Genomic DNA, 27,913 nt, shown 5'->3' with positions numbered 1-27,913 from the left:
TTCGAACCCGGGACACCCTCCATTCCTCAGGCCGACGCTCTATCCACTGAGCCACACCGGCCAGGGCTGGATTAATTCTTTTTCATTGTGGGATTACCAGTGGACGCCCAGGGCATAGCCCTGACAGCCCTTTTGGACTCAGTGGGGTGGGGACACCCAGGGAGATGGTGGCGAGGTGACTGGAGCCCCTGAGGGAAGAGAAGGAGCCGGAAAACCGCCAGGAGGTGTCAGACGGGCGTGGACAGGCTCGGCTCACACACCTGGGACAGGCCTGTGTTTTGTGTCCTTGCCCCCCCGGCACGCGGGGCGCAGACCTGCCTGACGAAGAAAGAACCCGTGTCCTGGACCACACACTGCCTTGGTCACCGTGTCCATCTCTATAGGGTGTTCCCACGGGGTCCTAGTGGATAGAGCGTCGGCCTGCGGACCGAAGGGTCCCGGGTTCGATTCCCGGTCAAGGGCACGGACCTCGGTGGCAGGCTCCTCCCTGGCCCGGGCCCTGGTCGGGGGGAGTGCAGGAGGCAACCCATCGAGGTGTCTCTCTCACATCGACGTTTCTCTCTGTCTCTCCCTCTCTCTCTTCCCCTCTCTCTAAAAATCAATGTGAAAATATCCTCAGGTGAGGATTGAAAATAAAAATGAAATAAAAATTAAAAGCTGTTCCATGCATATACCCAGCCAGGGCCCGGGCCTGGGAGGGGCCTGCCACCGAGGTATGTGCCCTTGACTGGAGTCGAACCCGGGACCCTTCGGTCTGCAGGCCGAGGCTGTATCCACTGAGCCACACCGGCTAGGGCGCTTTTGATTTTTTAAAATATATTTTTATTGATTGCAGAGAGGAAGGGAGAGGGAGAGGCAGATAGAAACATCAACGATGAGAGAGAATCATGAATCGGCTGCCTCCTGTACGCCCCCCACTGGGCATCGAGCCCGCAACCCGGGCATGTGCCCTGACCGGGAATCGAACCCGTGACCTCCTGGTTCCTAGGTTGACGCTCAACCCCTGAGCCATGCTGGCTGGGCTGGTCCTGCCACGGCATTAGGGATGAGCTCATTAAATGTGTGGCCAAATCCTAGTACCGCAGGCTGGTTTTTATTTTATTTTTATTTTATTTTAGAAAATATACTTTATTGATTTTTCACAGAGAGGAAGGGAGAGGGATAGAGAGTTAGAAACATCGATGAGAGAGAAACATCGATCAGCTGCCTCCTGCACGCCCCCACTGGGGATGTGCCCGCAACCCAGGTCCATGCTCTTGACCGGGAATCGAACCCGGGACCCTTGAGTCCGTAGGCCGACGCTCTATCCGCTGAGCCACACCGGTCAGGGCCCCGGCAGGCTGGTTTTTAAGTTGATCATTTTCTATGGAGGGCGAATGATGTTATAAATGGTCCTGGCTGGTGTGGCTCAGTGGATAGAGTGTCGGCCTGTGGACCGAAGGATCCCGAGTTCGATTCCCGGTCAAGGGCACAGGCCCGGGTTGTGGGCTCCATCCCCAGTAGGGGGTGTGCAGGAGGCAGCCGGTCCATGATTCTCTCTCATCATGAAGGTTTCTCTCTCTCTCTCCCCCTCTCCCTTCCTCTCTGAGATCAATAAAGATATATATTAAAAAGAAAATGATGGTGTCGATGATAGTGATGACGATGATGATGGTGATTATGATGAAGATGGTGGTGATGATGGTGATGGTGGTGGTGAAGATAGAGATGATGGTGGTGGTGGTGATGATGGTGATGATGATGATGGTGATGATGGTGATGGAGAGGTTAGCATGGTGGTACACCAGCAGGCTGAAGGCCATCTCGGAGGGAAGAGAAGGGCCATCTCTCAGAGAGTCGATAAAGAAAGATCGAATGTAGTTAAAGAAAGGGGATGGGAGGTATATAATCTTTAACAGCCATTTCCACGCTTCCTGCAAAAGGAGGTAGAAGAACAGGAAATACTGGCTGGACACCAGGGCTCAGACCATATAAGGAGTGGACACTGCCCTGAAGGCACCCGGTCACACACCTGCAGTCCATCCGCATTCCCAGCCACCAGCTCAGCGCCCAGACCCGCCGGCGACAAGAGCTTCCTGCCCGTGACTGCGTCTGAGGATGGAACTCCAGCTCCTGGGGCTGCCCTCACTGAGCCCATGTCCCCGTGACTCAGGGCTGTGCAGCCTGCCCTTTGGGGATCCCATCTCATCCCCTTTGTTTAGATAAAGTCAATTTTTCTTTATCCGCCTTGTGAGATGGCTGTTTAGGCTGCTCATGTGCCACCACGTTAACCTTTCAGTGATGATGGTGGTGGTGATGGAGATGGTGGTGATGGAGATGGTGGTGATGATGGAGATGGTGGTGATGGTGATGGAGATGATGGTGGTGATGGAGATGGTGGTGATGGTGGTGATGGTGGTGATGGAGATGGTGGTGATGGTGGTGATGGAGATGATGGAGATGGTGGTGATGGAGATGGTGATGATGGAGATGGTGATGGTGGTGATGGTGGAAATGGTGGTAATGGTGATGGAGATGGTGGTGATGGTGATGGTGATGATTGAGATGGTGGTGATGGTAGTGATGGTGATGATGGACATGCTGGTTATGGAGATGGTGATGATGGAGATGGTGATGGTAGTAGTGATGGTGGTGATGGAGATGGTGGTGATGATGGTGATGATGGAAATGGTGGTAATGGTGATGGAGATAGTGGTTATGGTGATGGTGATGATGGAGATGGTGGTGATGGTAGTGATGGTGATGATGGACATGCTGGTTATGGAGATGGTGATGATGGAGATGGTGGTGATGGAGATGATGGTGATGGTGGTGGTGGTGATGGAGATGGTGGTGATGATGGTGATGATAGAAATGGTGGTGATGAAGATGATAATGATGGTGATGATGGTGGTGATGGTGATGATGGTGATGGTGATGATGAAGATGGTGGTGATGATGGAGATGATAGAAATGGTGGTGATGGAGATGGTGGTGATGGTAGTGATGGTGATGATGGTGATGATGCAGATGGTGGTGATGGAGATGGTGGTGATGATGGTGATGATGGTGATGATGCAGATGGTGGTGATGGAGATGGTGGTGATGATGGTGATGATGGAGATGGTGGTGATGGAGATGGTGATGATGATGGTGATGATGGAGATGGTGGTGATGGAGATGGTGATGATGGAGATGGTGGTGATGGAGATGGTGGTGATGATGGTGATGATGGAGATGGTGATAATGAAGATGATAGTGATGGTGATGATTGAGATGGTGGCAGCAGTGATGATGATGATAATCATCTTTGCCTTGGATGAGGTGTGCTTACCTCCTGGGTCACACAGAAAGCCCCACAGTCATTGGTCCTTACTGCCCTTCCTTAGAGTTGCCCTGGGGGCAGGGAGTGGAAGTTCCCCATCCACCCTCAAGATGTGGAAAACACCCCCCCCCCCCCCCCCCCGCCACACACACACACCTGCGAAGCCTATAGAAATCACCTCTCTAGACCTCAGAGACTTCAGCAGGCTGACCTCTGAAGGCTCAGGAGTCCCTACGAGAGAACACCCCCACCCCCCCACCACTATTTGGACGTTCTGAGCCCTTCATGGAAACCTCCTCAAGGACTATGGGAGAAAGAAGAGTCACCTACGAAGCCAGGCCATGAAATGTGGTTAAACCTTACAGACACGACGCTGATGGGAAGAAGAAGCCAGACACGGAAGGATGAGGACCCCGTGACTCGTGTGAGTCAACAGCCACAGGGTGGTGACTACCAGAGGGACAGGGGCCTGGCGGTGGTAGAAATGGGTAAAGGTGGATAAATAGTGACAAAAGGACACCTGACTTGGGGTGCTGAGCGCACGGTTCGATACACAGACATATTGTAGAATTATAGCCCTGAAACCATACAATTTTATTAACCAACTAGAGACCCGGTCCACGGATTTGTGCACCAGTGGGGTCCCTCGGCCTGGCCTGCGACCTCTCGCAATCAGGGACTCTTCAGGGGGATGTCGGAGGCCCGGTGCAAGGATTCGGCCGGATCCCCGCAGGCCTGGCCGAGGGACCCCACCGGTGCACGAATTCATGCACCGGGCCTCTAGGATGCATATAAGATCTTTGGTTAATCTCTTCCCACCCTTCCCCCTGCGATTCATCCGTCTGTTCCATGTTTCCATGCCTGTGCGTTGAGCGTCTGCCCCCTGGTGGTCAGTGCGCGTCATAGCTTCCGGTCGAACGGTCGCTTAGGCTTTTATATAGAGAGATATCACAACAATAAATTCAATATTTAAAAAAAGAAATGTAATCTTCTATAATAATGAAAAAGTAATATGCTAAATTAGACCAGACATCTTCTGGACGTCATTCCGGACGTCCTTCCTGACGAAGCCAGGGCCGGAGGGAAGCTGGTGTCGGCAGCTAGGGAAGGAAGGCTCTTGCATGAATTTTCACGCATTGGGGCTCCAGTAAGACGCTCAGTGGTTGAGCGTCGACCTATGAACCAGGAGGTCAGGGTTCGATTCCCAGTCAAGGGCACATGCCTGGGTTGTAGGCTCAAGATCCCCAGCAGGGGGCGTGCAGGAGGCAGCCGGTCCATGATTCTCTCTCATCATGGATGTTTCTATCTCTCCCTCTCCCTTCCTCTCTGAAATCGATAAAAGTATACATTTTTTTAAAAAAAAATAAAGAGGTGATTAAAGTAAAATTAGGTCACAAGATTGGGTCTTAATCCAATAGGACTGGGGTCCTTATAAGGAGAGGAGATGAGGCCATAGCGGGTGTGGCTCAGTGGGTAGAGCGTTGGCTCGTGAACCGAAGTGTCCTGGGTTCTATTCCAATAAAGGGCACACGCCCGGGTTGCAGGCTCCATCCCCAGCCCTGGTCAGGGTGCGGGCGGGAGGCAACCCATCGGTGTGTCGCTCACATCAATGTTTCTCTCTCTCTCTCTGTCTCTCCCTCTCCCTTCCACTCTCTCTAAAAATCAACTGGAAAATATCCTTGGGTGAGGATTAACAACAATAATAAATAAACAAGCAAAGTTTCTCTCCTTTTTAAAAGTATATTTTATTGATTTCAGAAAGGAAGGAGAGGGAGAGATAGAAACATCTTCTATAATAACAGTCTAAGATGCTAAGTGTCTGGTCGACCAGTTGGCCATTCAACCAATCAGAGTGTAAAATGCTAATGATATGCTAAGGCGGCTCAACTGCTTGCTATGAGGTGCATTGACCACCAGGGGGCAGTCGACCAGTCGCTATGACGTGCACTGACCACCAGGGGGCAGACAGTCGACCAGTCGCTATGACGTGCACTGACCACCAGGGGGCAGACAGTCGACCAGTCGCTATGACGTGCACTGACCACCAGGGGGCAGAGAGCCAACCGGTCGACCAGTCGCTATGACGTGCACTGACCACCAGGGGCAGACAGCTGACTGGTTGACCAGTTGCTGTGACGTGCACTGGCCACCAGGAGGCAGACAGTCTACTGGTCGACCAGTCGCTATGATGTGCACTGACCACCAGGGGGCAGTCGACCAGTCGCTATCATGTGCACTGACCACCAGGGGTAGATGGTCTGACCAGTAGGTGAGCTTGCTGCTGGGGTCTGGCTGATCGGGACCGAGATGGGCTGGACACGCCCTGGAGCCCTCCCTCCCTCGGTCCCTCCCCGGCTGGCCAACCTCCTACATCTCTCCCCGGCCTCGATCTGGGACCCCTCGGGAGATGTCGGAGAGCCAGTTTCGGCCCGATGGTGGAAGGACCAGTCGCTATGACACACAATCACCACCAGGGGGCAGACGCTCGATGCAGGAGCTGCCCCCTGGTGGACAATGCTCTCCCACAGCCAGGAGGATGTCCGACTGACGGCTTAGGCCAGCTCCGAGGGCTCCCAGAATGCAAGACGGTGCAGGCCGGGCTGAGGGACACCCCCCCACACCCTGAGTGCATGAATTTTGTGCACCGGGCCTCTAATCAATAATGAAAGGGAATCATTGATTGGCTGCCTCCTGCCTGCTCCCGACTGGGGATCGAGCCCTTGACCGGGAATCGCACCGTGACCTCCTCCTGGTTCATAGCTCGATGCTCAACCAATGAGCCGCGCCCGCTGGCCGCCTGTCTCTTGTTTAATAAAAAATAAGAAGAAGAGACAAGGATACAGATGAGAAACGTCTGTTGTGGGAGGCGCCCAGTCTCCCCACTTTTTTAGCCTCAGAAAATTAATGGAGCCCCGGCTGGTGTGGCTCAGTGGATAGAGCGTCGGCCTGCAGACTGAAGGGTCCCGGGTTCGATTCCAGCCAAGGGCATGGACCTGGGTCGCGGGCACATCCCCAGTGGGGGGCGTGCAGGAGGCGGCCGATCGATGTTTCTCTCTCATCATCGATGCTTCTAACTCTCTATCCCTCTCCCGTCCTCTCTGTAAAAGAAATCAATAAAATATATTTAAAAGGAAAATTAATGGAAGCTCTGGGTTGACCAGAAGGCTGCGTTCCATCCATTCCAGAGTAGATGACTCAGCCGCAGAAAAGCCAGGGAGACGGGGTGCCTCCGGGGCCACCTGGGAGGGCCCCGCCCAGACAGGGAGACGCCAATCACCCCCGGTGGGCGGGAATAAATGAACGCATGAGGGTGTGGCTCAGTGGATAGAGCGCTGACAGGCTGCCCGTCATGCTACCCACAGCAGCTGCATGCACGGGCCCACCCGCAGGAGCTCTGCACGGCCACCACTGGCTACATGTTCTTTTATTTTATTTATTTTTTAAGTTATAAGAGGCATTTACTTATTTATTTAAAATCTCTTTGTATTCATTTCAGAGAGGGAGAGAGAGAGACAACCATGATGAGAGAGAATCACGGATCGGCCGCCTCCTGCACGCCCCCTGCTGGGGATCGAGCCCACAACCCGGGGCCAGGAATCGAACCCGGGACCTCCTGGTTCGGGGGTCGGCGCTCAAACCACTGAGCCACACTGGCCGGGGAGACATCTATTTCCAGTGATATATCTGAGCCGCGTCGGTGTGGCTCAGTGGTTGCAGGTCAACCCAGGAGCCAGGAGGTCCCGGGTTCGATTCCCGGTCAAGGGCACAGGCCCGGGTTGCGGGCTCCATCCTCAGTGGGGGGCGTGCAGGAGGCGGCCGGTCCGTGATTCTCTCTCATCATGGATGTTTCTCTCTCTCTCCCTCTCCCTTCCTCTCTGAAATCAATAAAAATATATTTTATTTTGTTCTTTTAGTATATTGTCTAAAGTTGTACATATGTCTCCGTTTTCCCCTAAAAATATATATATTTTTAAAAAGACTCAACGATTAATCCCCAGAGGGCAAGTAGGGGAGGGTGGGGGGAAGGGGGAGAGATCGACCAAAGGACTTGCATGCGTGCAGATAAACCAAACCCATGGACACAGACAACGGGGGGAGGAGAGCATGGGGGGGGGGGGGGGGGAGTGAGGTTGGGGGTTAATGGGGGGGAATGGGGACACACTTGTAATTCCTTAACTAATAAAAAATTTAAAGATAAATAATAATAAATAAAAATAAAAAGACTCAACCAAAAAAAAAAAACATAAAATAAATAAAATAAATAAAAATAAAATTAAAAAAGACTCAACCAATGAATGCATGAATAGAATAACAAACTGATGTTTCTCTCTATTTCATCTCCTTCCTCTCTCTCTCTCTCTATTTCATCTCCTTCCTCCCTCGCTCTCTATTTCATCTCCTCCCTTGCTCTCTATTTCATCTCCTTCCTTCCTCTCTCTCTCTCTCTCTCTCTATTTCATCTCCTTCCTCTCTCTCTCTCTATTTCATCTCCTTCTTCCCTCTCTCTCTCTCCCTATTTCACCTCCTTCCTTCCTCTCTCTCTCTCTCTCTCTCTCTCTCTCTCTATTTCATCTCCTTCCTCTCTCTCTCTCTCTATTTCATCTCCTTCTTCCCTCTCTCTCTCTCCCTATTTCACCTCCTTCCTCCCTCTCTCTCTCTCTCTCTATTTCATCTCCTTCCTCTCTCTCTCTCTCTATTTCATCTCCTTCTTCCCTCTCTCTCTCTCCCTATTTCACCTCCTTCCTCCCTCTCTCTCTCTCTCTATTTCATCTCCTTCCTCTCTCTCTCTCTCCCTATTTCACCTCCTTCCTCCCTCTCTCTCTCTCTCTCTATTTCATCTCCTTCCTCCCTCGCTCTCTCTCTATTTAATCTCCTTCCTCTCTCTCTCTCTCTCTATTTCATCTCCTTCTTCCTTCTCTCTCTATTTCATCTCCTTCCTCCCTCCCTTCCTCCCTCTCTCTCTCTCTATTTCATCTCCTCCCTCGCTCTCTTCCCCTCTCTCTCTCTCTCTCTCTCAAACCCAATAAATAAATAAAAATGAAAATACGTCGTCATCACGAAGAGAAGTCAGAGCCGGCCGGCGGGTCCCGGGGCGCCCCCACGCTCCCCCGAAGGACTCGATGACTCACCGGGCACCTGTGCCCACTTGGCAGCCGCCGGACCGGGTCCCGTCTGGGTCCCGCCCACCTGGCCCCGCGGGCACCCAGCCCTGGCTCCCGGCCCAGGGCCCAGCGCGAGCCCGAAAGGAACACAATGATGGGCGGCCGGGCCAGGGAACGGGGTGTGGGTGGGTCTGGCCGCCTCTTTCCATTGTCGGCTCGGGTTCGAGTTACTGGGTTTGTGTTCGCTTCTGCTGGCACCGAAAACAGAGCCGGCGTTCCAGCGGGCTCTGCGGAGGTGAGGGGGGAGGAGGAGGAGGGAGAGAGAGAGACAGAAGTGGGGGAAATATGGAGAAAGAGGGAGGGGGCCCTGGCTGGTGTGGCTCAGTGGATAGAGCGTCGGCCTGCAGACTGAAGGGTCCCGGGTTCGAATTCCAATCAAGGGCACGGACCTCGGTTGCGGGCTCATCCCCGGACCGGGACCCAACCCTCGATGTGTTTCTCTCTCACATCGATGTTTCTCTCTGTCTTTCCCTCTCTCTCCCCCTCTCTCCCCAAAAATCAATGGAAACATATCCTCGGGTGGAGATTTTAAAAAATAACAATAATCTAGGAGACGTCTGTAATACTTTTTGTAATACTTTAAGCAATAAAACAATAAAAAAAAAAAGAAAAAATAACAATAATCTATATATATAAAAGCCTAAGCAACCGTAGGACTGGAATAACCAGTTGCTATGACGTGCACTGGCCACCAGGGGGCAGGCGCTCGATGCCGGAATCCCTCCGCCCCCCACACTGCCCTTCCGCCAGCCAACCTCCAGGGGCCCCTCCCCCCAGCCGACCAAGGGGGTGGGGCCGGGGGAGGTTGGCCATTGGCCCGGATGGGGACGGGCGAGACGGCCCCCAATCCGCCTCAATCGCCGGCCAGGCTGAGGGACCCCACCTTGTCCACGAATTTGTGCACCGCGCCTCTAGTCAATAATAAATCATTAAAAATGATCAATGGATGGTGGGTGATGGATGGATGGATGGATGGGCAGATAGATGCAGATATCGATAGACACACAGATGGATATGGGGAGAGACGGGGGACACAACAGGAAATGGGGGTTCCTCCCATCCCGTCTTCCTCCCCAAATGAGAATTCCGGGGGACCCCGTGCTGACACCTGTCTCCACCTGTCATGCTCGCTCGGCCTTTCGTATTATTTTTGTTTTCGTGTTTGTTTCTTGTTGTTAATCCTCCCGTGAGGATATTCCTCCACTGATATTTTTTTAAAAAAATATATTTTTATGGATTTCAGAGAGGAAGGGAGAGGGAGAGAGAGAGAGAAACCTCCATGATGAGAGAGAATCATGGACCGGCCGCCTCCTGCACGCCCCACAGTGGGGATCGAGCCTGCAACCCAGGCCTGTGCCCTGGACCGGGAATCGAACCCGGGACCCTTCGGCCCCACAGGCCGACGCTCTATCCACTGAGCCACACCGGCCAGGGCCCTCCATTGATTTTTTTAAAAAATATATATTTCATTGATTTTTTTACAGAGAGGAAGGGAGAGGGACAGAGAGTCAGGAACGTCGATGATGAGAGAGAAACATCGATCGGCTGCCTCCTGCACGCCCCCCACTGGGGATGTGCCCGCAACCCAGGTCCATGCCCTTGGCCGGAATCGAACCCGGGACCCTTCGGTCCGCAGGCCGACGCTCTACCCACTGAGCCACACGGGCCAGGGCTGTCCTTTTGTATGGCTGAGCCCTAAGCCCTGACCCCATGACCTGAGCCCATGTTTTTTCTGCTCCTCCTTTTGCAAATTTTTTTGGGGTTTTTCTTGGGGGGGTGGTCAGGGGGGCAAGAAAGACACCCCAGACACCCCATCTCCAGGGTCCCACTCCGCCTGGCCCCCCCCACCAGGGTCCTCTTCCCCACCCACAGCCCCTCGGCCCCACCCCCTTAGCAACCGTTGCCAAGAAGCCACTCTCTGGCGCGCATGCGTGCCAAGGGGCTTCGAATTCGGCGCCTGGTTAGGGGGTTCAGGGCGACCCCCTTACACCAGCGGGTTTGGCGTGAGAATCCCCTCTGGCCGGTGTGGCTCAGTGGGTAGAGCCTCGGCCTGAGGACCAGAGGGTCCCGGGTTCGATTCTTAGTCAAGGGCACGGACCTGGGTTGCAGGCTCCTCCCCGGCCCGGGACCTGGTTGGGGCGCGTGCAGGAGGCGACCCATCGAGATGTCTGTCTCTCTCTCTCTCTCTCTCTCTCTCTCTCTCAAAAAAAAAGAAAAAAAATCAATGGGGAAAAAATATCATCGGGTGTGGATTTAAAAATAATAATCTATCTGCAATCTATAATAATAAAAGCATACATGCTAATTAGGCCCGACAGCCGGACATCCTTCCGGATGTCCTTCCGGACGTCCTTCCGGACGACCAGGGCTGCGAGGGCCGAGCCCCTCCCACGAATTTCCCAGCACCCGGCCTCTGGTCATAAATGAATAAAAGTAGAAAAGGAGCCCTGGCCGGTGAGGCTCCGTGGATAGAGCGTCGGCCTGCGGACTGAAGGGTCCCGGGTTCGATTCCCCGTCCAGGGCACAGGCCCGGGTTGCGGGCTCCATCCCCAGCAGGGGGCGTGCAGGACGCAGCTGGTCCATGATTCTCTCTCCTCATGGATGTTTCTCTCTCTCCCTCTCCCTTCCTCTCAAATCAATAGAAATATTTTTTTTAAAAAAATAAAAGTAGAAAATTGTCTGATGGGGAAAAAAATGACAAGATTTGGATGCACAAAATGTAAAAAAAAGAAAGAAAGAAAGAAAGAAAGAAAGAAAGCAAGCAAGCAAGCAGGTGCAACTCCAGGAAATGTATAATCGCTTTCCAAACGCGCCCACCCCGTGGCCCCCACAGCACACCTGTCCCCCAAGACGCACACGTGTCCCCCAAGACGTGGGTAACGTCTAAGTGCCCCCCCCAAGGCTGTCTCCCTCCTGCTGCTGGGCACAGGGTGGGGGTGTGTGTGGCCAAGTTGGGGAGCGCAGGTGCCCTCAGAGCGAACGCCTCTGTCCCTGGGGGCAAAGGGGTGGGGGTGGAGGGGTTGCCAAGGGGAGCGCGCGAGGTCCCCAGTGTGACGTGACCTCCAGGAACGCTTGTGACGTCGGAGCGGGGCGGGGGGGGGGGGGGGGGTGGTCCAGACCCCGAGGTGGGGTCGTTGAATACATGGCCCGTCTCCAAAAAAGGTGATTTCCACACACACACACACAAAAACACAAAACAAAAAAAAAAAACGAGTAGACACCCACGGATTCGCCAAGGTAGCAAGATACAAAATCACCCCCCCCCCCCCAAATCGACGGCTTTTTATCCACCCGGAACGAACTCAACAGAAAGAAGAAACGAAACGCACCAATAATCCCTTCACCATGGCAACAACAACAACAACACAAAAATGAAGACACTAAAAAAGGCCTAAACTTCCCCAAAAGGTCAAAACGGTGCCCTGAGGGGGCGCGAGGCGGGGCGCCGGCTGGCAGGTGGGGAGGTTTTGGGGGAACCTGCCGGGGGAAGAGGGGCGCGCGGGGAGCGGGGAGGGGGAAGTCTCTCCAACTCTCGCGGCGTCGCGGGGACCCAGGGCGCACGGGCCACCCGCGCGCGGGGACCCCGAGCGGGCGGGGCGGGGCCGGGCCCAGGCCTCCCCGGGAGGCGGCCGAGCGAGCGACCCGACACCGAGTCCTTTGTCTGCCTCCCCGCGTCCCCGGGGGACGGAGCGCCTCTCCGCGCCGGGTCCCCGCGCCCCGCACGCAGCGCGGACTCACCCACGGTGGCCAGCGTGTCGAAGTCCTGCAGCCGGTACCCGGGCGAGTCTGGCGACGGTTCGTCGGAGCCGGGCGCGGGCGCGGGCGCCCCGTCGGAGGTCTCCCCCTGGCTCTCCAAAGGAGGGTCCGGGTCCGCCTTGGCCACCCCGGGCGCCTCCATGGGGGCGCGTTCCGATCCGGGGGGCCGGGCCGGGCCGGGGGGCGAGGGGGACCGCGCTTCCCGGGACGCAGCCTCGGAGGGCGGCGCGGCGGCGGCGGCATCAGCGGCGCCCCCCCATGCGCGCCCCCCGCCTCCCGGCGCGCGGCCCGGGGCAGCTGGCGGGGCGGCGGCGGGGACAATGGCGAGGCGCGGGGTGGCGCTCAGTGCAGCCAAAGCAGAAACAGGAGCAGCTGGTGGGAGTCGCCGGCGGCCTCGGGGGGCGCGCGCGGCCGGCCGGGCGGCGGTGGGGGGCGCGGCGCGGGCCCGGAGAGAGGCGCGGCCCGGGGGGGCGGCGGCGAGGCGGGGTCCCGGCCGCGCGCGCCCCGCTCCTGGTTCATTCCTGGCGGCCCGAGTCCGCCGCCGGCACCGGCTCGGGAGCTGAGTGCGCGACGATCCGGGGGGACCGGGCGGAAGCGGCCGGGGCGGGGCCGCGCGCTCTCCCCGCCCCGCGCGCCCGGACGCTGCGGGCGGGGCCGCCCTCCCCGAGGCCCCGCCCTGGAACCGTGAGCCCCGGGCGTGGCGGCGGGTCCCAGCGACGCATGGGGTAGGCGGGCAGCTTTGGGGAGGTGCCCACGCCCCCAAATCACCCCCCGGGCGCCCCAGAGAAGGGTCCGCGCCGAGTTCCCCATCCGAGGGGCGCGCGCGCGCCGGCCACGGCCATCGCCCGCTCCGCAGCCCGGAAAGTTGGAGGCGGGACGCGACCGAGACGCGGAAGGCGTGGTTCCGACCCAAGTAAAGTTGAAAAATAAAACTGAACGTGGACTTGGTTCGAGGCGGGAGGGCCGGGTGGGGGTGGGGGCGGGTGCGCGGTGTCGGCTCAGCTTCCTGGTCTCGCGGTCGGACTGGGGCGCGCGGCGAGATATTGACGGTGCCACCGGGACGCGGTGCGCACGGGAGGTTTGCTCGCGGCTTCCTCTAAGGTGCATGTTTCAAAACAACCGTTTGTTTTTCTGAGCCCGGCCGGTGTGGCTCAGTGGTTGAGCATCGACCTAGGAACCAGGAGGTCACGGGTTCGAATCCGCCCAGGGCACATGGCGGGGTTGTGGGCTCGACCTCCAGTAGGGGGCGTGCAGGAGGCAGCCGACCCATGATTCTCTCTCATCATGGATGTTTCTCTCTCTCCCTCTCCCTTCCTCTCTGAAATCAATAAAAATATATTGAAAAACATTTTTTTTTTTAAAAAAAATGAAACGTGTATTGTTTTTTTTAAATGAATCCTATATTTAAAAGAGGGACCAAAAAAAAAAGCAACAACAAAGCGATGCATGCAACTTTCGGGTTTTTTTTTTAAATTTTTATTATTATTTTGGCTAATCCTCACCCGAAAATATTTTTCCATTTTTTTTTTGGAGGTAGTGGCAGAGAAAAGGAGAGAGACAGAGAAACATCGATGGGAGAGAGACTCAATGGATTGGTTTGCCTCCCCGCACGCACCCCAACCAGGGCCGGGGAACTTGCAACCCCAGGCCTGTGCCCTTGACCGGAGTCGAACCCGGGACCCTTCAGTCCGTGAGCTGATGCTCTATCCACTGAGCCACACCGGCTCAGGCGGGTGCATGCGACTTGATGGGCCGTTGTCTTTTACACACACACACACACGCACACCAGGGACAGAAGGAATCATAATTTTTAAAAATGTATTTTTAGCCGAACCAGTTTGGCTCAGTGGATAGAGCGTCGGCCTGCGGACTGAAGGGTCCCAGGTTCGATTCCGGTCAAGGGCATGGACCTGGGTTGCGGGCACATCTCCAGTGGGGGGGCGTGCAGGAGGCGGCTGATCGATCTCTCTTATCGATGTTTCTAACTCTCTATCCCTCTCCCTTCTTCTCTGTAAAAAATCAATAAAATATATATATATAAATAAAAATGTATTTTTATTGATTTCAGAGAGGAAGGGAGAGAGAGAGAGAGAGAAACATCGATGAGGAGAGAGAATCATGGGCCGCCTATTGGGGATCCACGTGCAAACCTGGGCCTGCGCCCCTGACCAGGCATCGAACCCTGACCTCCTGGTTCCTAGGTCGACGCTCAACCACTGAGCCACACAGGCCGGGCTGTACCTGGAATTCTAATGGAGCTGGACATGGTGTGTGTGTGTGTTCCAAAGCCATTCTTGGGGGAGACGGGGGTGTCCGGGGGTGGGGGTAGGGGGTTAAAATGCATCCAAAGGCCTCAGCGAGTCTGGCGAGGCCTGGACACTCAAGTCCTCGCCGAGCCTCCGGGGCTGTCCGGCCGGTCAGCCCCACCGGCCACCCTGGGAGTGAGGGATGGTCGCCATCATCTCAGGTAGAAACTACAGTTTTACTTTGAACCCTGGTTGTTTGGCTTCTGTCCTTATTGGCCTTGTTTAAAATAGAAAAGTTATCCTGATTTTCGGAATTGTATCCATCCCCCCATTCGATTGAAGACCCTATTGATGGGGACTGTGACTGTCCTATCGGTTGTGGTCAGACTGGTCTCTTAGCAAGCACACTTTCCTTTCCCTGGGAAGGACAGCGCAGCGATGCCAAGGTCAGCGGGCTCCAGTTAACGCGTCCCCAAAACTGTGATTTGGATAACACGCTTAATTCAGTGACCCCGAGACCCAAAAGTATAATTTAGAAAACACGCTGCTTCGGGAAACTGCTTTTTTTTTTATTGCGAACCAGGTTCCTCATTCCAAACCCTGAGAAGTAATCAATACCTTTGTGACCTTGGGCTATAGGAATCCGGGGTTTGCGGACAGCTTATCGCTATGAGATTTGGGGAATGGGGGCCCCCCTCGTAGTCCCGGATTTGCAATACATGTGACTCTTTCTTTGGACTTCTTGAGGCGTCCTTCTGTGACTCGTGGGGTACAGACCATGTTAGGTCTGCGCTTTGGGGGGAGTGCGTTTTGGGGGGAGGAGGGGGTGTCCTGCCTCTGGGTCGTCGCCTCGCCAAGGGCGCGCGCGCGCGCGCGCGTGCGCTCAGCGGGGGCAGTTTCTTGGAGACTCAAGGTGGCGTCTAAAAGGCAGAACTTCAGAACAAAAGGGTGGTGTTTTTTGGTTTTGTTTTTTTTTTTTTTTTACAGAGATTGGGGCGGGGCGTGGAGTGGGGGCAGGAAGCTAAGAACCCGTTTCTGGGTGTGGTGTTCTGGTCCTGGCCGCCTGCCTCGCCCCACCCCTCCCCTCCCCTCCCCTCTCCGGCTCCTTGTGGGTGGGTGGCCCCGGGGCGTGGCCGGCGCCTGCTTTCCACCGGCTGCTTTTGCAATCTTGGAGCTGGAATGCCAACAATGCGCGCCAGGCACGCGCCGCGGGGTGTCGGTGCGCTCCCCCCAGGTTAGGACCAGGGGGCGTCCCTGCGCTCCGGCCACCGAGCCCTGACCCCCCCGTTGTCCCCCCCATAAGCCCTGTCCGCCAAACAGGCTCCGGACACCCCGGCTGTCCACCCGGGAGCAAGAGCGCATCTCTCCTCTGAGCGCGCGCGCACTCCCCATAGATTCGACCTAGTGACTGGGGTGCTGATGGCGAGTGAGGGTCCTTGGTCAAGTCCTAGGTTATTTTAAAAAATATATATTGATTGATTGATTAGGGAGAGGGAGAGAGAGAGAGAGAGAAACATCCATGATGAGAGAGAATCATGGATCGGCCGCCTCCTGCACGCCCCCCTCCTGGGGATGAAGCCGGCAACCCGGGCATGTGCCCTTGAGCGGGACTCGAACCCTGACCTCCTGGTTCCTGGGTCGACGCTCAACCACTGAGCCACACAGGCCGGCAGGGTTATTTATTTACTTATTTATGTATTTTCATTCTTATTTTCTATTTATTTTTTTTAATGATTTTTTTATCCCCCAGTGACATTGGCACGCACGATCATTTTCTCGATTTGTACCAGGTGAGACAAAAAGGCATCGGATTGGAAAGGGAGGAGTAAGACGGTCAGTTTATTTGGCTCATGAGGTTCCGCGGGGGAGTGAGATCGGGGGATAGGACGCGTCTTTCTCTGACTGGCTTATGTCATTGAGCATGGTAGGTGCCCGGTCCCTCCGTGCTGTCGCAAAAGGTAAAAGATCCTTCTCCCCCTCACCCTTGTGTTTTAGGGAGGCTAGGAAGGAGGAGGGGGAGAGAAAGGCAGGCACCTTTTCTTTATTTTTAAAATATATATATACTAGAGGCCCAGTGCACGAAATTCGTGCACAGGAGGCGGGGCGTGTCCCTCAGCCCGGCCTGCACCCTGTCCAATCTGGGACCCCTCGGGGGACGTCCAACTGTCGGTGTAGGCCCGATCCTACTGGACATCCCTCTCGCAACCCGGGACAACTGGCTCATAAATGCTCACCTGCCTGCCTGATCGCCCCTAACTGCCCTCCCCTGTCGGCCTGATCGCCCCTAACTGTTCCCCTGCCGGCCTGATTGCTCCCTAACTGTTCCCCTGCCGGCCTGATTGATCCCTAACTGTTCCCCTGCCGGCCTGATCGCCCCTAACTGCTCTCCCCTGCCAGCCTGATCGCCCCTAACTGTCCACCCCTGCCGGCCTGATCGCCCCTAACTGCCCTCCCCTGCTGGCCTGATTGCCCCTAACTGTCCACCCCTGCCGGCCTGATCGCCCCTAACTGCCCTCCCCTGCCGGCCTGATCGCCCCTAACTGCCCTCCCCTGCTGGCCTGATCGTCCTTAACTGCCCTCCCCTGCCTGCCTGATCACCCCCTAACTGCCCTTTCCTATCGGCCTGATCACCCCCTAACTGCCCTCCCCTGCCGGCCTGATCGCCCCTAATTGCCCTCCCCTGCCGGCCTGATCGCCCCTAATTGCCCTCCCCTGCCGGCCTGATCGCCCCTAACTGCCCTCCCCTGCCAGCCTGATCACCCCCTAACTGCCCTCCCCTGCCGGCCTGATCACCCCCTAACTGCCCTTTCCTATCGGCCTGATCACCCCCTAACTGCCCTCCCCTGCCGGCCTGATCGCCCCTAATTGCCCTCCCCTGCCGGCCTGATCGCCCCTAACTGCCCTCCCCTGCCGGCCTGATCACCCCCTAACTGCCCTCCCCTGCTGGCCGGATTGCCCCTAACTGCCCTTCCTTGCCGGCCTGATCGCCCCTAACCGCCTCTGCCTCAGCCCCTGGCACTGTGGCTTTGTCCGGAAGGACGTCCGGAAGACATCCGGTCTAATTCGCATACTACCTTTTTATTAGTATAGATTTTTATTGATTTCACAGAGAGGAAAGGAGAGGGAGAAAGAGAGAGAAACATCCATGATGAGAGAGAATCACAGCTCGGCTGCCTCCCGCACGCCCCCCACTGGGGATGTGCCCGCAACCCAGGTCCATGCCCTTGACCGGGAATCGAACCCGGGACCCTTCAGTCCGCAGGCCGACGCTCTATCCACTGAGCCACACCGGCCAGGGCTCTCTCTCATCATTGATGTTTCTCATCTCTCTCTCTCTCCCTCTCCCTTCCCCTCTGACATCAATAAAATATATGTTTATGAAAATTTAAAAGATATAAAAACTAGACATGAGGGGACAGGCTTTAGAGCCAGGATCGATGTTTCCACGGGAGATTTGCCAGCTCAGAGATTTGCCACGCGGACGGCACCAGGTGATGGATTGCCGCCCGGTTATCTGGGGCCTCGAACGGGAGCCGTGGAGGGGACTTTATCTCTGTTCCCGGGACAGAAGCAAGGGAACATTTCTCGAGTCTTATCAGCCAGCCCGATTGCGGCCTTTAGTCAGCAAGGCTATTATCTGCCCGAGGCCAGCGACGGAGGGCGCTCGGCGAGGGCCGAAGGACACGGAGAAAACGAAACACAGGCCGTGACCTTGAACAGGCAGGAAGGTCTGCTGCTGGAGTTCTCCCCTCACACATGATTCTGTTAACCTGTCTTTTTAAATTGATTTCGGAGAGGAAGGGAGAGGGAGAGAGAGAGAGAAACATCCATGATGAGAGAGAATCATGGATCGGCTGCCTCCTGCACGCCCCCTACTGGGGATCGAGCCTGCAACCCGGGCACGTGCCCTTGACCGGGAATCGAACCCTGGACCCTCCAGTCCGCAGGCTGACGCTCTATCCACTGAGCCACACCAGCCAGGGCCACTCTCTCTAAAAATCGGTGGGAAAATATCCTTGGGCGAGGATTAAAAAAATAATAATGAAATCTATACTAATAAAAGCATGATGTGCTAATGAGACCGGACAGATGTCATTCCAGATGTTTTTCCGGATGAAGCCATGGTGGTGGGGTCGAGGCAGAGGCGGTCAGGGGCGATCAGGCAGGAAGGTGGGTGGTTAGGGGCGATCAGGCAGGTGAGTGGTTAGGGGCGATCAGGCAGGAAGGTGGGTGGTTAGGGGCGATCAGGCAGGTGAGTGGTTAGGGGCGATCAGGCAGGAAGGTGAGTGGTTAGGGGCGATCAGGCAGGCAGGAGAGTGGTTAGGGGTGATCAGGCAGGCAGGTGAGTGGTTAGGGGTGATCAGGCAGGCAGGCGAGTGGTTAGGGGCGATCAGGCAGGCAGGCAGAGTGATTAGGGGCGATCAGGCAGGCGGGTGAGTGGTTAGGGGCGATCAGGCAGGCAGAGTGGTTAGGGGCGATCAGGCAGGCGGGTGAGTGGTTAGGGGCGATCAGGCAGGCAGAGTGGTTAGGGGCGATCAGGCAGGCAGGCGAGTGGTTAGGGGTGATCAGGCAGGCGAGTGGTTAGGGGCGATCAGGCAGGCGGGTGAGTGGTTAGGGGCGATCAGGCAGGCAGAGTGGTTAGGGGCGATCAGGCAGACAGAGTGGTTAGGGGCGATCAGGCAGGCAGGAGAGTGGTTAGGGACGATCAGGCAGGCAGGTGAGTGGTTAGGGGCGATCAGGCAGGCAGGTGAGTGGTTAGGGGCGATCAGGCAGGCGAGTGGTTAGGGGCGATCAGGCAGGCAGGAGAGTGGTTAGGGACGATCAGGCAGGCAGGTGAGTGGTTAGGGGCGATCAGGCAGGCAGGCAGAGTGATTAGGGGCGATCAGGCAGGTGGGTGAGTGGTTAGGGGCGATCAGGCAGGCAGGCAGAGTGGTTAGGGGTGATCAGGCAGGCGAGTGGTTAGGGGCGATCAGGCAGGCAGGCGAGTGGTGAGGGGCGATCAGGCAGGCAGCCGAGCGGTTAGGAGCCAGGGGTCCCAGATTGCGAGAGGCATGTCCGACTGCCGGTTTCGGCCCAATCCCTGCGGGTCCCGGATTGCGAGAGGGCGCAGGCCGGTTTGAGAGACCCCTCCCCCCCCCCCCCCCCCCCCACCACCAGTGCACGAATTTCGTGCACCGGGCCTCTAGTTCATAAACAAAAACATTATCTTTTAAAAAACGGGCGATAGTGCAAATATCCACAATGTTCCCTAAACACCCTTATCGAACCCTGTGAGCCAGGAACGAGGTTTCAGATATTTCACGACGGAAAACCACCGTCTGCAACTGACACCTGGGACGGAGAAGCAAAGATGTAAAATCCTGATAAAACGCACAACAGGGAAATGCCTCCTCCGAGCTTCTATCTCGGGCGTATCAGGCCCAACACCACCACCTGCTACAAAATGACGTATTTTCCTGAGAAACAGGGTGACTCTTGCACAAAACACATTTGTGGTTTTTTTTTTTTTGCATTCGGCTCGGTGCCTCAGGAGAGAAGAAATACGGGCAAGTTTCCCCCATAAATTTGGGGTTGAGGTCGCCCATCTGGTCCCCAGGAGACAGCCCATCCCTGATGTTTCTCTCTCAGACGCTCTGGGAGAACAGTGTGGAGTTTCCTCAAAAAAAAAAAAATTAGCCCTGACCGGTGTGGCTCAGTGGATAGAGCGTCGGCCTGCGGACTGAAGGGTCCCGGGTTCGATTCCCGCCAAGGGCATGTACCTGGGTTGGGGGCACATCCCCAGTAGGGGGTGTGCAGGAGGCAGCTGATCGATGGTTCTCTCTCATCGATGTTTCTAACTCTCAATCCTTCTCCCTTCTTCTCTGTAAAAAAAATCAATAAAATATGTTTTTAAAAAATTAAACATGGACCTGCCAGGGGACGCCGTGATCCCACTTCTAGGGATATATCCTGAGGGACCCCAAAACACCCATCGGAAAGCGTGCGTGCACCCCTGTGTTCATAGCAGCTCCACTGACAATCGCTATGATCTGGAAACAGCCTGAGTGCCTATCAGCTGACGAGTCGTTTGCACCGTGGAATACTATGCAGCCCTGAAAAAGGAGGGCCCGGCCAGCACAGCTCAGTGGTTGAGCCTCAGCCTGTGAACCAGCAGGTCCCGGGTTCGATTCCCGGTCAAGGGCACAGGCCCAGATTGCAGGCTCGATCCCCAGTAGGGGGCGTGCAGGAGGCAGCCGGCCCATGATCCTCTCTCATCGTTGACATTTCTCCCTTTCTCTGAAATCAACAAAAATATATATATATTTTAAAAATGATGTTTTTCTGCATGTGTTTCTCCCCTTCCCTTCCACTCTCTCTCACTCTCAAACAAAACAGAAAGGAAAAAAAAATCAGCTGAAAAGAAAAATAAAGCTGAGGTTTCACAGATCAGCTCTGGGCTGAGTGTGAAGAGAAAGAGACCTTCTTGGCGCAGAAACAATTTGTGGTTGAAACCGCTGGGAACACAGGACGCAGAACGAGGTTTTAGAAATGAATTTCGCCATCATCGAGGCGAAGATGAGGTGGAGTGAGTAGACTGGGTTGTGAAAGTGGGGAGCATCTGTGGGTTTATTCCGGGAAGATGAACAAAATTTCACATTTTTTTTCTCTCTCTCTCTCTTTTTTTTAGAAAAAGTATATTTTTTTTATTGATTTCAGAGAGGAAGTGAGAGAGAGAAACATCCATGATGAGAGAGAACCACGGATCGGACGCCTCCTGCACGCCCCACACTGGGGATGGAGCCCACAACCCGGGCCTGTGCCCTTGACCGGGATTCGAACCCGGGACCTCCTGTTTCACAGGCCGAGGCTCAACCACTGAGCCGTGCCGGCCGGGCCGTCCTTTTTCAGGGCTGCATAGTATTCCACGGTGCCAACCACCCTCAGGTTTTGGATCCACTCGTCAGCTGACGGGCACTCGGGCTGTTCCCAGATCTTAGCGATTGTCAGTGGAGCCGCTGTGAACACAGGGGTGCACGCACGCTTTCCGACGGGTGTTTTGGGGTCCCTTAGGATATACCCCTAGAAGTGGGATCACGGGGTCCCCTGGCAGATCCATGTTTAATTCTTCTTTCTTTCCTTTTTTAAAAAAAATAAGTTATTTTATTTATTTGTTATTTTATTTTTATATATTTTTATTGATTTTTTTACAGAGGAGAAGGGAGAGGGGATAGAGAGAAACATCGATGAGAGAGAAGCATCGATCAGCTGCCTCCTGCACGCCCCCCACGGGGGATGTGCCCGCAACCCAGGTACATGCCCTTGGCGGGAATCGAACCCGGGACCCTTCAGTCCGCAGGCCGACGCTCTATCCACTGAGCCACACCGGTCAGGGCATTTTTTTTTTTTTTTTTTGAGGAAACTCCACACTGTTCTCCCAGAGCGTCTGAGAGAGAAACATCAGGGATGGGCTGCCTCCTGGGGACCAGACGGGCGACCTCAACCCCGAGTTTATGGGGGAAATCTGCCTGTATTTCTTCTCTCCTGAGGCACCGAGCCGAATGCAAAAAAAAAACCAAATATGTTTTGTACAGGAGTCACCCTGTTTCTCAGGTAAAAGACGTCATGTGGTTCACGTCCGGCTCTCCTTCTCCTCCCAGCGTAGGTAGGAGAATGGGCTCGCTTACCATCCAGGGTTCGAGGAGGTCCCTGTTTGCAGGTTGGCAATTTCCAGGGAGCAGCTGGGAGGCCTGTAAAAATAGCCCCATCCCAGGAGGTTTCGGTTCCACGGATGCATCCAAGCTGGGGCCCAGGTGGCCACCCTAACGAGCCCCAGGGGCAATGGTGAGGTGGGATAGCTGCCCGTCATCGGGGCTCGGGAGTGTCGTCCTGGGAACCAGGAGGTCCCGGGTTCGATTCCCGGTCAAGGGCACAGGCCCGGGTTGTGGGCTGGATCCCCAGTGGGGGGCGTGCAGGAGGCGGCCGGTCCATGATTCTCTCTCATCATGGATGTTTTTTCTCTCTCTCTCCCTTCCTCTCTGAAATAAAATAGATAAATAGATTATAGATAGATAGATAGATAGATAGATAGATATAGATAGATGATAGATATAGATAGATGATAGATAGATGATAGATAGATAGATAGAGATAGATAGATGATAGATAGATATAGATAAATGATAGATAGTGAATAGGTAGATAGATAGATAGATAGATAGATAGATAGATAGATAGATGATAGATAGATATAGATAGATAGATGATAGATAGATAGATATAGATAGATGATAGATAGATATAGATAAATGATAGATAGATAGTGAATAGATGATAAATAGATAGATAGATAGATAGATAGATAGATAGATGATAGATAGATAGATAGATAGATAGATGATAGATAGATAGATATAGATAGATAGATGATAGATAGATAGATAGAGATAGATGGTAGATAGATATAGATAAATGATAGATAGATAGTGGATAGATAGATAGATAGATAGATAGATATAGATAGATGATAGATAGATAGATGATAGATAGATAGATAGATAGATATAGATAGATAGATGATAGATACATAGATAGATAGATAGATAGATAGATAGATAGATAGATAGATAGAGATAGATGATAGATAGATATAGATAAATGATAGATAGATAGTGAATAGATAGATAGATAGATGATAGATAGATAGATAGATAGATATAGATAGATAGATGATAGATAGATAGATAGATAGATGATAGATAGATAGATGATAGATAGATAGATGATAGATAGATCGATAGATATAGATAGATGATGGATAGAGTTCTATATTGTCCAGCTGGCGTGGCTCAGTGGTTGGGCGTCGAGCTATGAACCAGGAGGTCAGGGTTCGATTCCCGGTCAGGGCACAGGCCCGGGTTGTGGGCTCCATCCCCAGTAGGGGGCGTGCAGGAGGCAGCCGGTCCATGATTCTCTCTCATCATGGATGTTTCTCTCTCTCTCTCCCTTTCCCATCCTCTCTGAAATCAATAAAAATATATATATTTTAAAATTTTTCTTTTCTTTAAATAGACGATTGGATAAAGCACGGGGTGTCCGACATGTCTTGGGTCCCCAGATCCCCAGGAATAAAATAGACTTTGCATGTTTCTCTCCTGCGATTCCCTCTCTGTTGCATTATTAGCCCAACGAGAGAAAAAAAAACAAAAATGTTAACGGACGAGAGAATAGGTTTGGGGCTGGTTTTGGCTCAGTGGTTAGAGCATCGGCTGGGGACCAGGGGGTCCCGGGTTCGAGTCCCAGCCCAGCGCACGCACCTCGGTTCCAGGTCCTCTGGCCCTGGTTGGGGTGCAGCTGGAGGTAACCAGTGTTTGTATTTCTCTCCCCCCCCGCTCTAGAAATCAATAGAAAAATACCCTTTCTCTCTCTCTCTCTCTCTCTCTCTCTCTCTCTCTCTCTCTCTTAAATCCTTTTTTATTTTTAAAAAAAGAGAGAGAGAATAATTAACCTCTGCCCCACAGCCCTCTGCCTTGATTTCCAGTTAAAGATTATGGGGAAAAAACCAGCCCTGTCGCCAGAATCCCGGAAACCCAGCTGCCAGACAGGTTTGAGGCGCCTTATCGGTCGAGATCAGCGAAGACCAGGGCCTGGGAAGCTAAAAAAAAAAGGGTGGATCTGCTTTTTCTGCTGAAACCCCCCCAGGCAGGGTGTCCCCAGGGGCAGAAATGAATCAGACGGAGGAAATTCCTGCAAGATCGCAGGCTATCTGCTCCGCACGGCGCCCGGCTGGTCTCGAACCCGGGACCGGTGGGTGAGTTTTTTTTGGCCTGAAAAGGGCCCATTTGGGGGAAATTCCACGCGGTTTTCCCGCCGTGGCTGCATTCCCACCAGCGGCCGTGGTTTTAATTTGCATCTCTCTCTGATGATCGGTGATGTTGAGCATTTCTTAAAATATATTTATTTTATTTTATTTTTAAAAAATATATTTTATTGATTTTTTTACAGAGAGGAAGGGAGAGAGAGAGAGAGTTAGAAACATCGATGAGAGAGAAACATCGATCGGCTGCCTCCTGCACACCCCCCACCGGGGATGTGCCCACAACCCAGGTCCGTGCCCTTGGCTGGATTCGAACCCGGGACCCTTCAGTCCGAGGGCCGACGCTCTATCCACTGAGCCAAACCGGCTGAGGCTAAAATATATTTTTATTGATTTCAGAGAGGAAGGGGGAGGGAGAAAGAGAGAAAAATAATAATGAGAGAAACATCGATCAGCTGCCTCCTACACGCCCCCCACTGGGGATGTGCCCGCAACCCAGGTCCATGCCCTTGACCGGGAATCGAACCCGGGACCCTTGAGTCCGCAGGCCGACGCTCTGTCCACTCTTATATGACTTCCTTGTCAGCCACCAGAGCCTGAAATGGATGTGTTACATGGGGTAAAAGCAACTTTTAAAAAAAAAGTATATTTCTTTCTACCCCTCCCCATGCAATCTGGTCATTGTCTTTCTCTCAAAGCATAAAAAAAAATAATAATAATGGTACCGCCCTGGGCAGTTTGGCTCAGTGGATAGAGCGTCGGCCTGCGGACTCAAGGGTCCCGGGTTCGATTCCTGGTCAAGGGTACACGCCCGGGTTGTAGGCTCAATCCCCAGTAGGGGGCGTGCAGGAGGCAGCCGATCCATAATTGTCTCTCATCGTGGATGTATCTCTCTCTCCCTCTCCCTTCCTCTCTGAAATGAATAAAGATATATTTTTAAAAAACAGTATGTATTTGTGGTCCTTCCTCCCAGGGCCTAATCAGATGGGACTTTTTTTTCTTTCCTTCTTCTGTGACCTCCGTGGGTCACCACTTCCTGTTGATTGTTCTTGTATCAGCTCCTTCGCATGCAACCCTCCCCCTCCTTATCTCGGTCATCGACCCCTCGCCGGGCCGCCTGGACGCGTGCTTGTCACACTCTGCCCCTGGCTCCGTCTCCGGAGTCTCACACGCCCTGAAATGGAGACGCAGAACCATGTATGTGTTTCTCTTCAAATATCTTTTAACTAGAGGCCCCGGTGCACGAATTCGTGCACCAGTGGGGTCCCTCGGCCTGGCCTGCGGGATCGGGCCGGAACCGGCTCCCCGACATCCCCCGAGGGGTCCCGGATGGCAATGGGGCGCAGGCCAGGCCGAGGGACCCCACGGGTGCACGATCGGGGCCGGGGAGTGACACGGGGGGTTGGCCAGCCGGGGAGGGACCGTGGGAGGGAGGGCTCCAGGGCGTGTCCGGCCAGTCTTGCTCAGTCCTGATCGGCCGGACCCCAGCAGCAAGCTCACCTACCGGTCAGAGCGCCTGCCCCCTGGTGGTCAGTGCACGTCATAGCGACTGGTCGACCCGTCAACTGTCTGCCCCCTGGTGGTCAGTGCACGTCATAGCGACTGGTAGACCGATCGACTGTCTGCCCCCTGGTGGTCAGTGCACGTCATAGCGACTGGTCGACCGATCGACTGTCTGCCCCCTGGTGGTCAGTGCACGTCATAGCGACTGGTAGACCGATCGACTGTCTGCCCCCTGGTGGTCAGTGCACGTCATAGCGACTGGTAGACCGATCAACTGTCTGCCCCCTGGTGGTCAGTGCACGTCATAGCGAGTGGTTGACCAGTCAGAGCGTCTGCCCCCTGGTGGTCAATGCACGTCATAGCCACTGGTCGACCGGTCGACCGTCTGCCCCCTGGTGGTCAGTGCACGTCATAGCGACTGGTCGACCGGTCGACTGTCTGCCCCCTGGTGGTCAGTGCACGTCATAGCGACTGGTCGACCGTCTGCCCCCTGGTGGTCAGTGCACGTCATAGCGAGCGGTTGAGTGGCCTCAGCATATCATTAGCATATTACGCTTTGATTGGTTGAATGGCTGACCAGTTAACTTGACACTTAGCATATTAGGCTTTTATTATATAGGATTGATTTCAGAGAGGAAGGGACAGGAGAGAGAGAGAGAGAGAGAGAGAGAGAGAGAGATGTTACCTCTACCTCTATCTCTACCTTTCTCTCTATCATCTCTATCCCTATCTCTCTCTCTACCTCTACCTCTATCTCTCTGTCTATCACTCTCTCTCTCTCTCTATCTCTGTCCCTATCTCTATCTGTATCCCTCTCTCTCTCTCTCTCTGTCTGTATCTCTCTCTACCTCTCTCTCTCTCTCTAATAAAAAAAGATCCCAGCTTCTAGAACGCACAGAGTCCACGGAATCCCAGCCCAAGGCACTTCGCAGAGGAGAGCTGCCCCCATCTGCGGATGGACCAGGTCCAAGGAGCGAGGCTGCGTCCACTGCGGCCTGATCTCGTCCGAGGTGCTGACCGGCTGTGAGAGGGCTCGGCTGCTGGACTCGCTCTCATCCCAAGCCCAGGGGACAGTGGTCAGGGAGCAGTTCCCCGAAAGCACTTAGGATGACGTCCACTTAGGCACTTTCCCCTCTTCCCGTAACATCTAGACGCGGTCTGGACTCCAGAATCCCCACCACCAACGCCAAAGACATCCGTCAATATTCTCTCTTTTTTAAAAAAAATATATTTTATTGATTTTTTACAGAGAGGAAGGGAGAGAAACAGAGAGTTAGAAACATCGATGAGAGAAACATCGATCAGCTGCCTCCTGCACGCACCCCCCACTGGGGATGTGCCCGCAACCAAGGTACATGCCCTTGACCGGGATTCGAACCCGGGACCCTTGAATCCACAGGCCAACGCTCTATCCACTGAGCCACACTGGTCAGGGCCTTCAGTATTCTCTTATGCCTGGCCATCATGGCTCCGTGGTGGAGCGTCAACCTAGGAACCAGGAGGTCAAGGTTGGTTCGATCCCCAGTCAAGGGCACAGGCCCGGGTTGCGGGCTCGATCCCCAACCAGTAGGGGGCGTGCAGGAGGCAGCCGGTCCATGATTCTCTCTCATCATTGATGTTTCTCTCTTTCTCTCTCCCTTCCCCTCTGAAATCAATAAAACTATTAAAAATAGACACTATATAAACAAAACACAACAAAACAAAAAGATGATTCGATTCCAAGTCAGGGTACATGCCCCAATTTTGGGGCTCGATCCCCAGTAGGGAGCGTGCAGGAGGCAGCCGATCCATGATTCTCTCTCCTCATTGATGTCTCTCTCTCTCTCTCTCTCTCCTTCCTCCTTCCTCTCTGAAATCAGTAAAAAAATGTATATATTTTTTAAAAAAAGGACATGGTTATAGAATTTGTTCTTTATTACCTGTGGTGGGCATTGCATTATGAATTACTAGTGGCCCCGGTGCACGAAATTTGTGCACATTCAAAGGGAATTTATTAGAGGAAATATTTTAAAATTGCTATTTGCCCTTTCTCTAAAATAGAAGTGTCAGAGATGAGAGAAAATCAGCAAAACGTATAGGAAAATCTCCCTCCTGTCAGAGTCTGGGGCGCAACGCGGGACCCAGGGTCAGGTCCCCGCCAGCGGGCGGC

General features: G+C 54.1%; 1 protein-coding gene and 2 non-coding genes across 3 annotated transcripts in view; all 3 read right to left on the bottom strand.

Moving 5' to 3' along the window:
- Positions 1-12,798, bottom strand: part of PRKX (protein kinase cAMP-dependent X-linked catalytic subunit) — a 45,498-nt gene extending 32,700 nt beyond the window's left edge. The window contains 1 exon segment of the mRNA XM_070402684.1: positions 12,205-12,798. Coding sequence (XP_070258785.1) covers positions 12,205-12,364 — 160 coding nt within the window. The 5' untranslated portion in view covers positions 12,365-12,798.
- TRNAH-GUG (transfer RNA histidin (anticodon GUG)) lies at positions 9,821-9,901 on the bottom strand. The gene has a single exon. It is a non-coding gene; the product is annotated as a tRNA-His (tRNA).
- Positions 12,799-27,120: 14,322 nt separating the features above from the next.
- TRNAH-GUG (transfer RNA histidin (anticodon GUG)) lies at positions 27,121-27,200 on the bottom strand. Its single transcript has one exon. It is a non-coding gene; the product is annotated as a tRNA-His (tRNA).
- Positions 27,201-27,913: the final 713 nt, after the last annotated feature.

The sequence above is a fragment of the Myotis yumanensis genome, unplaced genomic scaffold, assembly GCF_028538775.1.
Source record: "Myotis yumanensis isolate MYYU_CA2020_CCGP unplaced genomic scaffold, mMyoYum1.0.hap1 SCAF_24, whole genome shotgun sequence".
NCBI classification, from domain to species: domain Eukaryota; kingdom Metazoa; phylum Chordata; class Mammalia; order Chiroptera; family Vespertilionidae; genus Myotis; species Myotis yumanensis.
This window is presented reverse-complemented; position numbering and strand designations above follow the sequence as displayed.